Raw genomic sequence first — 15,631 nt, 5'->3', positions numbered from 1 at the left:
ACTCCTGTGCACCTGAACCCCAGAACTTGCTTCTCTTATCTAACTGGAACTGAGAACCTTTGACCACCCTGTCTTCATCCCTTCCTGCCCCTACGCTTCCCAACTTCCAGCAACTATTTTTTTACTCTTAACTCCTGTGGGATCAACTTTGTGATATTTCACATATGAATGAGATCTTTTTGTGCCTGATTAATTCCCTCAACATAATGTCCTTCACTTTCAACCTCCAAACTCTTCCTCCCCCGTTTTCTTCTAGTACTTTCATAGTTTCGGGTCTTGTATTGAAGCCTTTGGTTCATTTTGAGTTCATTTTGTTACTCAGATCTGCAGGGGGTCTATTTTTTCTCCAATCTTCCCATCAGGGTTTCTTGAAGAGACTGACCTTCATCAGTGTGTGTTTATATCATCTTTTTTTTTTTTTTGGGGGGGGGGGGATTAAACCACAAGCAGTTTTAATGGTCTGGTTTTCTCCCTCCTGTTTCTCCCACTGTTAGTATTATTACTACAAGAATAAAGGATTCCTGAGAGCCTGTCCCCTCCTCTCCCTGGGCTCTCCCCGACAGGACTCATCCCACCAACCCCCTCTGGATTCCTGGGGGGGAAAAAGACAAGTGAAAGGCACTGCAGGGGTGGGGGCTGGAGTGCCAGGGAGTGTGCAGGGGGTGGGGTTTGCTAGTATGGGCCCAGCCCAGAGGAAGAAATCCTAGTCTGCCTGAGGGAACTATGGAGGGTGTGTCCAGGGCCCCTTCCCCCATTAGTCCTTTCCTGTGCCTATCTAGCAGACTTAACCAAAGTCCCATTCTCCCACCCACAGTTGCACACTGGGGATGTGCAGCAGGAGCATAATTAATGTTGGGTTCAGAAAAGAGGAATGGAAGGCCCACTTGACTAGAGCCCAAGGGCCAAACCCAAAGGAGGGTTGTAAATCACTATAATCCTGAAAAACTTTCTCCTTGAGGGTTAGGAGAGAAATTGAACAAAATGTATATTAGTTAACTCTCCAGCCCAGGGACCTGGCGGCAGCAGCAGTGAAACCCAGGCTTCCAGGGAAGAGGGACGTGGCTGGTCAGTCCTAGGCCTGCAGCCTAGTTGTCCCCACTGCCCCCCTGCCGAGCCCTAATGAATGCCATGCCATGTGTGCGGAAATGAGTCTTGAGATTGAGAGGGCTGTCACAGCTCTTACCACAGACCTTACAAGTCAGTGGGCCTCCAGAACCAGGCAGGGGTGAATCTCCACCCTCTGGGTCAGACCATGATGGAAGAGGGGCCTCCTCCTCCCCATCCCCCAGCCCCAGGACACTGGCTGTACCCACACCCCGTCTCTTCTTGTGACTGATAAACGGTGTCGACTCAAGGAGCCAGGGGAGGCAAAGCACAGGCCACAGTCGAGGCACTGCTGGGCACCACCATCCACCCTCAACCCCACCATAAGGCTTTGTTCCACTGAGCCACCACTCCGATAGCGCAGGGGACCATGGCCTCCTAACCCAGGGCCACCCCTGGGAGATTTGGCTGGGGGTGTTGTGCTGTCAGGCTCCTCACTGCACGAGTCAGAAGACTGGCGTCGTTTCCGTCCTGAGCCCTGGGCTCTGGCACCAGGCCCCCGAGCCAGGGTATTCCCTCGGCCAGGGGACTGGTCCCCGAGCTGCAGGCCATGCCGGACCTGGACATGTTTCTCCAGGATCAGGCGGCTACTGAAGGTGCGTTTTCCCTCTGTGCAATACCTGCATGGGTAAACTCGCTGGATTCCCTCGTGATTGACCCTGACGTGGCGCCTCAGGCTGGGGGCAGAGCAGAAGGAGCACTCACACAGGCGACAAGGGAACTTTTTTACTGACTTACCATGTTCCTTCTTCATGTGAGCCACATATTCATCACGTTCAGGGAACCAGGAATGACAAAGGCCACAGGTCCAGCCCCCAGGCCCGCCACCCCCACCCTTGACGCCTTTGCTCCCCAGTTCCCTCCTGGGCCATTTGGTTGGGCGGGGGCTCAGGGGAGCTTGGCAGTTCTTCTGAAGATGACGATGACTCCTCTGTGGCGCGGGCTGCCCCGCCCCGGGCACAGCCAGCTCCTCGGGCTCAGTCTTGGGAGTCGGAAGGGCCCCTCCAGCCCCTTTCCCAGCAATCTCCTCCCCCAAGCGCCCAGACTGATGGGTATTCTTGAGATGTTCCAGCATGGTCCTTTTTTGGGCAAAAAGCAGAGGACAAGATGGGCACTTAAAGACACTGACACGCTGAGGAAGCAAGTGCTGGTCAAAGTGTGAGGTGAGGAGGGGCTTGTGAGTGAAGAGTGTGTCACACATGGCGCACTTGTAGATCAGCTTGGCTTGCTGCGTGAGGAAGCTAGGATGCTGGGAGTAGAGGTGGGCATGGGCGCTGGGTGCAGACTTGAAGGCCATGGGGCAGATGGGGCACTTGTGGAAAACCTCGCAGTGTGACGCCTGGACGTGGGACTTGATGGAGTTCACATCCCCAAACACCACTGCGCAGCTAGGACACCTGTGTCCTACACGGCGAGAGAAATGCAGACAGGCCTCCCGCAGATGGGTCTGAAAATTGGCTTGGAGAAAGTTGCCCCCACACTCAGGACAGACGTGGGGGGGTCGGTTCTTATGTGTGCGCTGGCAGGCACTGAAGCTGCAGCGATTGGGGAGCATCATGGGGCAGGATGGGCACACGTTGCTGGTGGCCCCAGGGACAGGGAGCCCAGGCTGCTGGAAATGCCAGCCTTGTCCCGGCACTGTTCCTTGCACTCCAGGCAACGAAAGCACATATAAGCAGAGGTGGCAGGGGCAGCAGGCGGCTCTGTTGAAAGCGGCAGCACAGGGGCCTCAGTGGCAACTGTAGTAATGGCGGAAGAGGTGATGGCTGCCTCACTTTTGCCCAAGACAGGCAAGGCCAGAGGTCCAAGTAGGTGGGACAGCTACAGGTAGCAGAGGCGTGATATCTGGCTGACCCACCATCTGATCAAGGGCTACAGGCCTCATGACCAAATGTGAGCACTGCATGACAAGCCCCTTGTCCTTGTGCTCGCATGCATGCAGAAGTAGGCTGCACTTGTTGAAGAAGACTAGGCGACGGGCACAGTGGTTGCAGGTAACCTCAATACGCATGCTCCCACGGTCATAGTGCCGTGCCAGGCTCTTCTCCAGCGAGAAAGCATCTCCACATTCAAGACAGCGGTAGCCTGTTGGAGGCAGGGCCAGTCCAGCCTCAGCTGGTGGACTCAGGTTTGGCCTATAGGCAGGCAGCAGGTTCTTGCTATTGAGGATCTTGTTAAAGGCCTCCACCAGGCTGGACTGGGTCTGTGAGATCACAGTGCCACTTGCTGTGCCTGGCCCACTAGCCGGCTTTGAAGGCTGCACCTTCACCACTGAGGCACCATTGACCTTCTGCCCGCCTGTCCCCAGTCCTGACCACCCCTCAGCCTTGGGCAGGGCTTGGGGAACCAGGCCTAGCACATTCTTAGCCATTGTTTTAGGGCTGGTGGCAGCTCCCCCAGGCAGAACCACAGCTTTGCGGGCCACACTAGCCGCCATCAGCATAGCAGTGCTGGCATCTGGATGGTGGCCATAGGCAGCACAGTGCCTTTTAGCCTTGTGCCATCGCCCAATTGTACGCTCACCACCTTTGGACCCTCAGGGGTTGGGGCTGCAGGAGACAGCTTCAGGAGGCTGGCCTCAGCCAGGAAGGCCCCCTCAGTCAAGGGGGCAGGGGGATCAGGGTCTGAGGGGACCCGGGTTACAGTCCTTGTGATATTCCCGCAAGATGTTTTAATGGTCTTGATCCGCACCTTGAGGGGCCGGGAGGAGCTGGAAGAGGCAGGGGAGTCATTGCTGTCCTCATCTGCAGCCTCAGCTCCACTGGAAGGACTCTGGGGACTTCTTGGGGGAGACTTGTCCACTGGCCCCTCATCTTCTTCCTTCAGGGTCTTACAGCTGGGCACTTTAGGGGAAGGAGGAGGGCTCTGGTACCCCGGGGACCGCTTGAAAAAGGGCACTCCTGCAACCTGGGGAGGTGAGGCACTGGCAGGCACACCTGCAGCCTCGGAGCTGGAGCCTGAGCCTTGCTGGCCCAAGACCTGGGGATGATGGGGGCTGCAGCTGCCCTGCTTCAAGGTCCCAGCGGGTGGGGTAGAGCTTGGGGGCAAGAGGGGTGGGCCATTCTCAGAGGCCAGCTCAAAGGGAGAAGGGAAAGGAGGTGGGGTCATGGCTCCCTCCGGAGGTGGGGAAGGTGCAGGAGGAGGCAAGGGATCTGGGTGCTCCCCTGGTTCAGGGCCAAAATGAGCAAAAAGGTCCAAGGGAGCTTTGCTTTCCATGGCTTTTTCTTTCCCAGTACCCCCACCAGGAGGAGCTGGAGAGTGGGGGGTTCCTGGGAGGGATGGCTCAGGGCCCCCAAATCCATTTTGCATCAGGCAAGGTCCCACAGGCCCTTCCTTAGTTCCCCCTTCAGCCTGGGCACCTTCTCCTCCTGAACCCCCAGATAGGGTCTCAGACTGTTCAGGACATACAGTGTTCTTGACAATAACGCTGACCGTGGAAATGTCTGATGGCGGCAAGTCATGGTCAGAGGCCTGAGCTGGAACCTCAGGCTCAGCCCCAGCTGCTGCTGCTGTGTCTTCAGATTCACCTCCTGAACGGTTTCTGGCTTGTCTGGGCTTCCTGGCCCCTCATTTTCTTCTGGCCCAGAATGGATGGCTTCATTTGCATCAATGTCAGGGATGTCAAAGGCAGCAAGGAGGTCATCAAAATCAGGGGTCTTCATGTCCCCCATAGTGGAATATCCCAGACCTCCACCATTCTGTGAATCCTAGAGAGCTGCCGGAAGTGCTTGGTATGCCAAACTCCAAAATCAGAAGATTAGTGTGTACATAACAGTGCAAGCACCAAAACTCTTTCCAGCCTTCAGACTGTAACTGTAGATAGTCCCAGCAGGTGGCAGCTGGCATTGCTCAGACCAAGGTGGGGGTTGGGGAAAAGGGTACCAACCAGCTAGGGGCTATGCTTTTAACAGGCTGTGACTTTCGCCCATCCAACCCAGGAGACAGAAGTGCCGTCGGGGCCTTCCAACAAGCTGCCCCCTATATCACCTTTGAAGAGGATCGGTGGACAGTGATGGGTTGATTTATTCCTAAGCTCTCGGTTCTGTTCCATTGGTCATGTGTCTGTTTCCACGTGGGTGTCATGATGTTTGGACCACTAAAGATTTGTAGTATGTTTTCAAGTCAGGTAGCTTAATGTCTCCTGCTTGACTCTTTTTACTCAAGATTGCTTTGGTTATTTGGCGTGTGTGTGTGTGTGTGTGTGTGTGTGTGTGTGTGTGTTTCCATACAATTTTTAGATCTTTTTTCTTTCTCTGTGAAGAATATCATTGGAATTTTGAGAGAGATTTTTGGGTGGATCACTTTGGGTAGTGTGGACATTTTGACAGTATTTTCCTCCCTTCCCCTGGCCCCTTTCCTCTACCTTCTTGGTCTCCCTTTCATTTTCATGGGATTCCTCCCCACACGCTCATTTTAACAATATTGATTCATCCAGTCCATGAATATGGAAAGTCTACTTTTTTGTGTGTCCGCTTCAATTTCCCTCATCAGTGTTTTATAGTTTTCATTGCTGAGCTTATTCACCTCTTTGGTTAAGTGCCTGGAAGATTCTGATACTGCCATTTTATTCTGGGAATGTAAATATTTGAAACACAATTGGTGTCTAGTGTCTAGAGATGTGCTTTTTCTCATGCGTATGCCTGGATTTTGGTGAATCCTTTCAATCTAAAACACTTACACTTTTCAGTTCTGAGAATTTTTCTTCTAGTACATCTCTAATTACAACTTTACGTGATTCTTTTCTAATTCCTGAGCTGCTTATTTGAGAGGTGGCACGGAAGCGTTCTTCACAATACATTTTTTTTTTTCTCAGAGTATGCAGAGGTTCTCTCATGAACTTGTGAGGAAAGTGGAGAAAAATATTCTCCTAGCGAACAATTCTCGTTTCATTGTGTTTTGTTTTCCACAATGAGATATCTCTTCCATTTCATCTTATTGATCGTCATTTTAGTTGTTATTCCAGACAATCTTTTGTTCATTTCCCTTAATACAATTTTAAAGTGCTTTGAGTCCCAGAAAGTCTTTTTTTGGGGGGGTTCTATTTCACTTCCTTGAAAGTCTTCCTTATGACAAAAATTTAAATTTTCATCTGATTCTTCTATTAGCGTCACTTCAAAGAGGATGTAGTAGGAGTAAATTGTTTCTGTCTGCACTCTGTGACCCTTTGAGGAACTGCTCATCACAGAAAATAACTCCACAAGGCCTGAGGAGGGCACCTGAGCCTTGGCGGCTGAACTGATCCTGGAATTGGGATTTGAACAGAGAAAACCCTGGGACTGGAGCTCACACGTCCTCATCCCGGGGGACTGAGAAGCAAAATTGTGGACTTTCTGTCTTCAGAGAGGGAGATGTGCTCTCTTACCCTGTCTCATGTGGCAGAGGATCACTCAAACATAAATTGGTGCAGATTCTGGGCAGATGAATGACCACAACTGACCCTTAGTTAAGAAGTGGCAGGGCCAGGGGGCTGGGGCTGCGGCTCAGTGGCAGGGCGCTTGCCTAGCGTGGGTGAGGCTCTGGGTTCGATCCTCGGCACCACATAAAAATAAACAAATGAGGTAGAGGCATGCTGTCCATGCACAACCACCAAAAATAAATAATAAGAATAATACGAAAAAGAAGTGGCAGAGTCAGATTCAGACCCAAGTCTGTCCGACATCAGATTTTGGTCTTATTCGCTGTGACATATTTTCTGTGAAACATTCATCCTTTTAAAAAGAGAAAGCCTTTTTCCCCAAGGCAGTACTCCCCCTTAATCTCTTGACACCATCACCTTCTGCTTCCGCTGGACCCTTTTTTCCACTTCTCCCCACTTTGTACCTTCAGCTTCTTTCTCTCTACTGGGCCTCCTACCCAGAGATGGTTCCTTCTCTGGTCACTGTCCTTGTCTGACCTCTGAGGCGTCAAGAGTACTTGTCCCCTAATCATGCGGTGATTTTGAGTCCATTATCTCCTTGCTGAACCACAATTTCCTCTTCTGGAAAATAAAGATGAAAAATAACTATTTCGTTGTGAGGATTAATCACAGTAAATGCTCAATACATGCAGTTGTTTTAGGTTATGGAGGCAAAGATAAGTTCCCAAGCGTAGTTATGAGAGCATTGGTACTAACTTCCTGCGGGTGGGCAGGGTCTGGAAGATCATTGCCCCTGCTAAATTCTTCCCAAAGTCATGGGAGTGAGTCGCCAGGGAGCACCTTCTCCTTCAGCTTGAGGTCTACCAAGCTGAGCCTTCTAGTACCCAGGGCATGACAAGCATATTGATTATCCACTGCTGCATAATATCTAACCCCCATATCTTAGTTTCTTAAAATGACAGTAGACACTCATTACCGCACGGTTTCTGAGGGTCAGGTTTGAGTGGCTGGGCTGACTGTTTCCGGTAGAGTCTCTCACCAGCCTGCAGTTAGAATCAGCTGCAGCTGCAGGTTCCTCAGGCCTTACTGGAGCTGGAGATTCTTCTTCTACATGGCAAACGAGTTGGTGCTGGATGTTGGTAGAAGGTCTCCGTTCCTCTTCACATGAAAATCTGGTAAAAGAGAGTGAGAAAGTCAGGAACCAAGGCCCTGAGGTGGACATGAGCTAAGTGAGTTTGAGGAACAGAAACACGGTTAACTCCCTTTGCACACATCCACTTCCTTTTTTAAAAGTAATTTATTTATTTTGATTCATTGTAAACAAGTGAGGTACAACTTGTTTCTCTGGTTGTGCATGAAGTAGAGTCGTACCATTTGTGTAGTCATACATGTATATAGGGTAATGATGTTTGTCTCATTCTGTTATTTTTCCTTCCTCCCATTTCTCCCACCCCTCTTTTCCTCTATGCAATCCATCATTCCTCCATTCTTGCCTCCCTCTCACGCCCCATTATGTATCATCATCCACTTATCAGAGAGATCATTCATCCTTTGGTTTTTTTTTTGGATTGACTTATCTCACTTAGCATGATATTCTCCAACTTCATCCATTTGCCTGAAAATACCGTAATTTTATTCTTCTTTATGGTTGAGTAATATTCCATTGTGTATATACACCACTGTTTCTTTATCCATTCATCAATTGAAGGGCATCTAGGTTGGTTCCACAATCTAGCTATTGTGAATTGAGCAGCTATGAACATTGATGTGGCTGCATCACTACTGATTTTAAGTCCTGAAGGAGTGGGATAGCTGGGTTAAATGGTGGTTCCATTCCAGATTTTCTAAGGAATCTGTACACTGCTTTCCAGAGTGGCTGCACTAATTTGTGACCCCACCAGCAATGTATGAGTGTACCTTTTTCCCTACATCCTCTCCAACACCTATTGTTGCTTGTATTCTTGATAATTGCCATTCTAATTGGGGTGAGATGGAATCTTAGGGTAGTTTTGATTTGCATTTCTCTTATTACTAGAGATGTTGAACATTTCCACCTCCCTTTTAATGAACCAACTCCCCCTGGTTCCAGGGAAAGCGTCTCGGACATCCCCTGTCACTTCCTCCATGCTTACCTGAGAGCTTTGTCGCGGTGCCACATGCCCGTTTGTTTAAAATCCTTTTCTTCTCCTTCCCATTCATTTTGTAAGTTTAAGGCCAATCTGCCTTGTCTCTGCTCCTGTCTCCCTGAGGCAATCCCAGCTCTTTGCCTCACAGCTGTGAAAACTTGCTGCAACTTAAAATGGGTTGTGTCAACTTCTCATTTTGTCTGGCTGCTTCCTGGTGGTGTAATGTAGCTTGGTTCTTTCTACCGATATTCCCTGTAACTTAATCTGGAAGTTAGACTTCAAGGTCTGATGGCTTTATTCTTTGGCTAGAATGGATCATCGGTGAAGTGGGCTTACAGTTGCATCACGTTGCAGACGCCTAAGAGGGTGATACTGAATCCATGATGTCAAGATCAATGACTGGATTAGGATGCTGATCCTTTTACTGCATACATACTCCCCCACCTTGTATGGTTTTTTAAACTTGTTGGTTTGTAAATATCCTTTTCATATAGATTTAATGTCAATTGATAAAGAGACAATTAACAAAAGAAATACAAATGATCAACAAATATATGAAAAAATATTCAGAATCTGTGGTGATCAGGGAAATGGAAATCAAAACTACGCTGAGATTCCAACTCACTCGAATTAGAATGGTAATCATCAGGAATATAAATAATAATAAATGCTGGCAGGGTTGTGGGGAAAAAGGCACACTCCTACGTTATTGGTAAGACCTAATATTAGTACAACCACTGTGGAAAGCAGTACAGAGATTCCTCAAAATAAAAGGAATAGAACTGCCACATGACCCACGGTCCCACTCCCTGATGTCAGCATGCTATAGTAATGCAGGCACATCAATGTTTATAGCAGCCCAAGTCCCAAAGCCAAGTTAAGGAGCCAGTCCAGGGGTGCATCAACAGAAGAATGGATTAAGAAAATGTGGTATATACACAATAGATTTTTACTCAGCCATAAAGAAAAGTGAAATTATGGCATTTGCCAGTAAATGAATGGAACTGGAGAACATTGCTAAGTGAAATAAGCCAGACTCAGAAAAACAAGGGTCAAATGTTTTCTCTCATATGCAGAAGTTAGAGCAAAGTGAGGGAGAAAAAGTGGGGAGGGCAGGGGAATCTCAGGACAGAGGGAACATCAGTGAAGTGGAGGAAGGAGATTGAGGGGGAAGGAGGAGGGATAGGAAATTACCCTGTGTACAAGTATAAATATACCACAGTGAATTCCACCTTTCGGTATATCTATAAAGCACCAACTAAAAAACAAAAACAAAAGAAAACAAAAAAACAATACCTGAATAAATAGAAGAAAGACCAGTAGAGCAGAGAATGGGGAATAAGGGGTCGGAGGGAAGGGTTAGGAGGTGCTGGGGACTGAAATGGAGCAAATTAAATCCCAGGCATGTATGATTATGTTAAAATGAACCCAACCTTTTGTGTAACTATAATGCACCAATAAAAGCATTTTAAAATGTCAATTGACATTTGCCTGAGTTAATAGTTTCATTAGATAATTCTCTAAATCTCTAATATCTTTCACTTTTATTAAGTCAGCACCTGTAATGTTCTACAAGGTAGAACTCTCCCTCATCAACTAAAGCTATTAAGTTAAACTGCATTACAGTTAAAATTGAAGAGTCAGGAACCTATGTAATTAGTCTCCTCAATTTAGCAATCTTCAGAGTAAGAAGTTGGTTTGGTAGCTACCTCAAATAATAATGTAATCTCCAAATATTCTTCTGTTGTAAGGATCAACAAGCAATCAAAAATTTCCATTGAGCTGGGTGTGGTGGCGGATGCCTGTAATCTCAGCGACTCCAGAGGCTGAGGCTAGAGGATCACAAGTTCAAGGCCAGTCTCAGCAACTTGGTGAGACCCTAAGCAACTTAGTTAGACCCTGTGTCAAAATAAAAGAAAAAAATAAAAAAGGGCTGAGGATGTGACTCAGTGGTAAAGCACCCTGGGGCAAATCCTCAGTACAAAATATTTTTTTCATCGATCCAATGTTCCTCTTAAAATTTTTTTTTAAATTTACTTTAGAAAATTTATGCTTTTTTGGTGTACAGTTCTAAAAGGGATAGACTTTTTTATTTTTTAGCAAAGTTTTAGATTTATAGAAAGATTAAGAAGTTAGTACAGGGCTGGGGCTGTAGCTGAGTGGCAGAGCCCTTGCCTTGCACGTCTGAGGCACTGGGTTCAATCCTTAGCACCGCATACAAATACACATGTAACATAAAGGCATGCTGTCCATCTTTAACTACAAAAAAAATAAAAAATAAAAACTAGAAGTTAGTGAAAAGAGGTCTCATTATACCCTGCACTCAGGTTTTTCTCTTATTAACTTTTTACATGAGTATTGTATATTTGTTACAATTAATGAACCAATAATGATACCTTATCATTAACTGAAAGTCACATTTTATTCATTTTTGCTTAGTTTTTTAGGCCAATGTATGTTTTTCTGTTCTAGAATTCCATCGAAGATACCAAATTACATCTATCAATGTATCAATTAATCTATCGATCGATTGATCGATCGATCGTGGTCTTGGGATTGAACCCAGGGCCTCGTGCACTAGGTTAGCAAACACTCCACCACTGAGCCACGTTCCCCAGCCTCCATGTTACATTTAGTTGTCACGTCTACTTCAGCCTCTTTTGGTTGTGACAATTTCTTGGACTTTCCTTGTTTTTGATGACCTGGATGTTTTTGAGGAGTATCCGTCAGGTATTTTATGGGATGCCCAGGATTTAGAATTTTCCTAGTGTTTTTTCTGGGGTTACTGACTTTGGGAGGAAGACCACAAAGGTAAAGTTCCAGTCTCATCACCTCCTATTAAAAGTACATACTATCAGGGAGATATTGACCAAGTTACGTCATTCTACTGTGAGCACATATGAACATGTAACAATAAATCCCACTGTTATGTACAACTATAAAGGAGCAATAAAAATATAAAAAAATAAAAATAAATATTTTGAGGATACCTGGAAATTTTTTTTTAAAAAGTGTACATATTATTGTGGTCTATAAGCAATGGAGTTTTATTCAGCCATAAAGAAGGACAAAATTATGTCATTTGCAGGAAAATAGATGGAACCTGAGAGCATTGTGTTAAGTGAAATAAGCCAAACTTAGAAAGTCAAGGCATGTTGTTTTCTCTCATATGTGGGAAGCTAAAAGGAAAAAGGAAGACTAGAAGGGAGACCAGCAGAGTAGGAAGAGGACCAGCAGGAGGGAGGAGGGAAGGGAAGGGAGGTTCTGGGGAAGAAGCGAGCCTGCATATGTTGTGTGCCTGTTATGACTGCGTGACAAATCCCACTAGTAGGTATCACTATAGTGCGCTGATATATGTTTAAATTAAAAATAAAATTACAATACACTAATATATTTTTAAATTAAAAATTAAGGCATGTATGTCATCAATAGGACTTATCATTGCTGATGTTGACCTTGACCACCCGGCTGGGGGGTCATGCTCATCAGATTTCTCCACTGTAAAGTCACTTTTTAAAAATCCCTCTTGTACTCTTTAGAAGAAAGCCACTTCATATACCCCACGCTTAGAGTGGAGCGTTAGGCAGAGCATTTAGGTAAACCATTTGGAATCCTACATAGGGGGATTTTCTCCCTCTCCCCTGTCAGTCTGTTTATACAAATACAGGCTCGTGGATGTCCGTGCCTTCGGTTATAACTCGGTGCTTCTTTCCTTGTTCTACCGCTTGGCTGGTTTCCACTTCCTTGCATCCCTGCATCCTGATATTCCGCTTGAGCATCTCGTTTCCTTCTCAAGTCCTAGAATCAGCCAGGCTTCCCAGAAGCTCTGTTTCACTTTATTGGCGGGTGAGATTAGGAACAAAGCTCTGGGCATTAGATGCTTCCAAGGCTACAGGAGTGTCATTGCTCTTTGGTCCTTTCTGCTGACAGAACAAAGAAATGCGTGTGTAGTGTGTGTGTGTGTGTGTGTGTGTGTGTGTGTGTGTGTGTGTGTGAGCGCACATGTGAACTCACATCTGCACATAACCCCACAGGCAATGATCAACCTGAACGCCATGCTTCTATTTCTTTTTGCCTTTAGCTTTAAACACTTCACTGATTTCCAGAGTTACTGAGGTCAGACTTTATCCTCCCAAGTCCTTTAGTTAGGTTGTTTCACATATTCGTAAGACAAAGAAGTTGTTGGGTTTTAAATCATTGTCTATATTCCACCCTGGGATCCCTCAACCACCTAAAGGATTTTTAAAATAATTTGCACAGTTTGTTCTGTAAAGCTCCTTGAGTTTTGGACATTAAATGCCATGCATCCACCATTAGAACATCATCCAGAATCGCTACTGCCCGAACATTCTCTATCCACCTCTCCTTCTCCCCCAATTCCTGGAAACTGCAGATCTTTTTACAATGTTGATAGTCTTTGCCTTTTCCAGAATGATGTATAACTGGAATCATATATGGAGTAGGCTTTTCATGCTGACTTTCACTCAGCAATATACGTTTAAGTTCATCCATGCCTTTATGACTTCAGATTTCTTTTTGTTAACTGCTGAGTAATATTCTACTCACTAGTCTGCCACAATTTGCTTATCCACTTGTTGAAGGTAATTGATTGCTTCCAGGTTTGGGTGATTCAGATACAAATACTTTACATGTGGGTTTTTGTATGGACATAAATTTTCAGGTCATTTGGGTAAATCCCTCAGAGTGCAAACTACAGGATGGTATAGTAAGACTGTGTCTCTCTTTTTGAGTAACTACCTAACTGTATTCCAAAGTGGCTGGATTGTCTCACATCCCTGCCAGCAGTGAACAGGAGAGTTCCTGTGACTCCGTGTCCTCACCAGCATTTGACATTGCCAGTTTTCAGGATTTGAGCCATGGTATTAGGTGTGTAAAATATTTCATTGTAATTTTAATTTACATTTCTGTAATGGCTAATGATATTGAATATATTTTCATATGTGTATTTATTATGCATCTGACTTTTTTTGGTGAAGTTTCTGTGTCTTTTTTTTTTCATTTTATTTTTAAAAAATTAAAAAAAAATAATTTTAGAAATTTTTTTCTTTTCTTTCTTTCTTTTTTTTTTTTTTTTTTTTGTACCTGGGATTAAACCCAGGGACACTTAACCACTGAGCCACATCCCCATCTCCTTTTTATATTTTATTTAGAGACAGGGTCTCACTAAGTTGATTAGGACCTTGCTAAGTTGCTGGGGCTGGCTTTGAACTTCCTCCCAAGCCAGGAATTTCTCATTGTTAATCCTTGGAAGTTCTTTACGTATTCTGGATAAAAGTCCTTTTTCTGACAAGCGATTTGCAAATATTTGTTTGTGTGACTTGTCTTTTTAGTCTCTTTTACAGAGTTAAAGTTTTAATTTTGATGAAGTATGATTGATTTGTGATAATTGTATGGATCATGGTTTTGTGTTACATGTAAGAAATATTTGCCTAACTGAAAGCTACAAGATTCTCGTTCTGTTTTTCTCTCAGCGTTTTATGGTCTTACACTTTTATGGTCCATTGTGAGTCTATTTTGTTTAGGGATGAGCAAGGCTCGACACCCCCCCACCCCCATCCCGCCCCACTGCCTTCTCCTTCTCTGCAGGCAGGCCTCCAGATTTTTCAGGCACCATTTGTTGGAGACTACTTTTCTCTACTAAATTGGTTTTTTACCTTTTCAAAAACATCCACCCTATTTCCGTGGGCCTATTTCTGGACTGCATTCCTTGCTGAGTTACTGAGGCTGGCTGATGTATACTTCTCTCTGCCAGCACGCTCTTGACTGCTGGGATTTTATATTAAGTCCTAAAATTAGGTAGTACAGATCCTCCAACTTTCTTGTCTATTTTTTAATATTATTTTGGTTATTCTAATTTCTTTTACTCTCCATATAGGTTTTAAAACTGATTTAAAAAAAAATCTATAAAAGTCATGCTGGGATTTTGAAAAGTCATGCCAGTCCTATATTGATAACTTAATAATATTGAGTCTTCCAATCCAAGAACACAGTGTATCCCTTCATTCATTTGGATGTTCACTTTTTTAAATGCTGTTGTCAATGATACTTTTTTACAAAATCTGACTCCCAATTCTTCATTATTAGTATGTAGAAATACAATAGACTTTCGTATATGATCCTCATAGACTCACTGAGATTTGTATGTGATCTTATATATGATTAGAAACCATTTGTTTCTTGAATCTGAATTGTTTTAATTCCTAAACTGAGAAAGTATTTGGTTAATATACCTTCAAATGTATGTGTGAATATAAATATATATATTTGATAAATTCCTGGCTTGGGAGGCTGAGGCAGGAGGATTGCAAGTTCAAAGCCAGCCTCAGCAACTTAGTGAGGTCTTAAGCAACTTAGTGAGCCTTTGCCTCTAAATAAAATTAAAAAAGGGGCAGGGGATGAGGTTCAGCGGTTAAGCATCCCTGAGTTCAATTCCCAGTACAAAGAGAGAGGAGGAGAGAGAAAGAGAGAGAAAGAGAGAGAGAGAGAGAGAGAGAGAGAGAGAGAGAGAGAGAGAGAGAGAGAGAGAGAGAGAGAGAGAGAGAGAGAGAAATTCCAAATATATATTGTGAGCATTAACTTCTTTCTGTTCTTCTAGGCCTCCAGTGACAAGAATGTGAGATGTTTTTCTATTGTCCCACAGGTTCCTGGTTCTCAGCCTCATTTGTCTGTTTTACAGACTGGACAATTTCTCTTGCTCCGTTCTTAAATTCATTGACTCTTTCCTCTACCCTCTCATTCATTCTTCTATTGATCTTATCCAGTGAATGTTTAATTTCCAGATGTATTTTTTTCATTTCCAAACTTTACATTCAAAATACTCTTTATTTTGCCGAGAACTTTCATCTTTTCATTCATTGTAAGATTTATGAGCATGGTTATACCATCTGCTTGAAAATATTTGCCTGAGAACTTCAACACCTGAGGAATCTCTTTTCCTTTGAGAATAGTTCCCATTTTCTTAGACCTTTGTGTGGATGGTAATTTTTGATTACACTGCAGAATTTATTTTTTATTTTTAAATTAT

The 15,631-nt window shown here is 44.8% G+C and overlaps 1 protein-coding gene across 1 annotated transcript; it reads right to left on the bottom strand.

Annotated features, from left to right (window-relative positions):
• Positions 1 to 430: 430 nt before the first annotated feature.
• ZNF337 (zinc finger protein 337) lies at positions 431 to 4,786 on the bottom strand. Its single transcript, XM_079128597.1, is given in 8 exon segments — positions 431 to 1,342; positions 1,345 to 1,985; positions 1,987 to 2,053; positions 2,056 to 2,727; positions 2,730 to 2,911; positions 2,913 to 3,561; positions 3,564 to 4,643; positions 4,646 to 4,786. Coding segments are annotated over 8 exon segments (3,678 nt in total). The 5' UTR covers positions 4,776 to 4,786; the 3' UTR covers positions 431 to 1,085.
• Between the last annotated feature and the right edge of the window lie 10,845 nt (positions 4,787 to 15,631).

This window comes from Sciurus vulgaris (assembly GCF_902686455.1).
Source record: "Sciurus vulgaris genome assembly, chromosome: 2".
NCBI classification, from domain to species: Eukaryota; Metazoa; Chordata; class Mammalia; order Rodentia; family Sciuridae; genus Sciurus; species Sciurus vulgaris.
The sequence above is the reverse complement of the archived record's forward strand: the minus strand, read 5'-3'. Positions and strand labels throughout refer to the sequence as shown.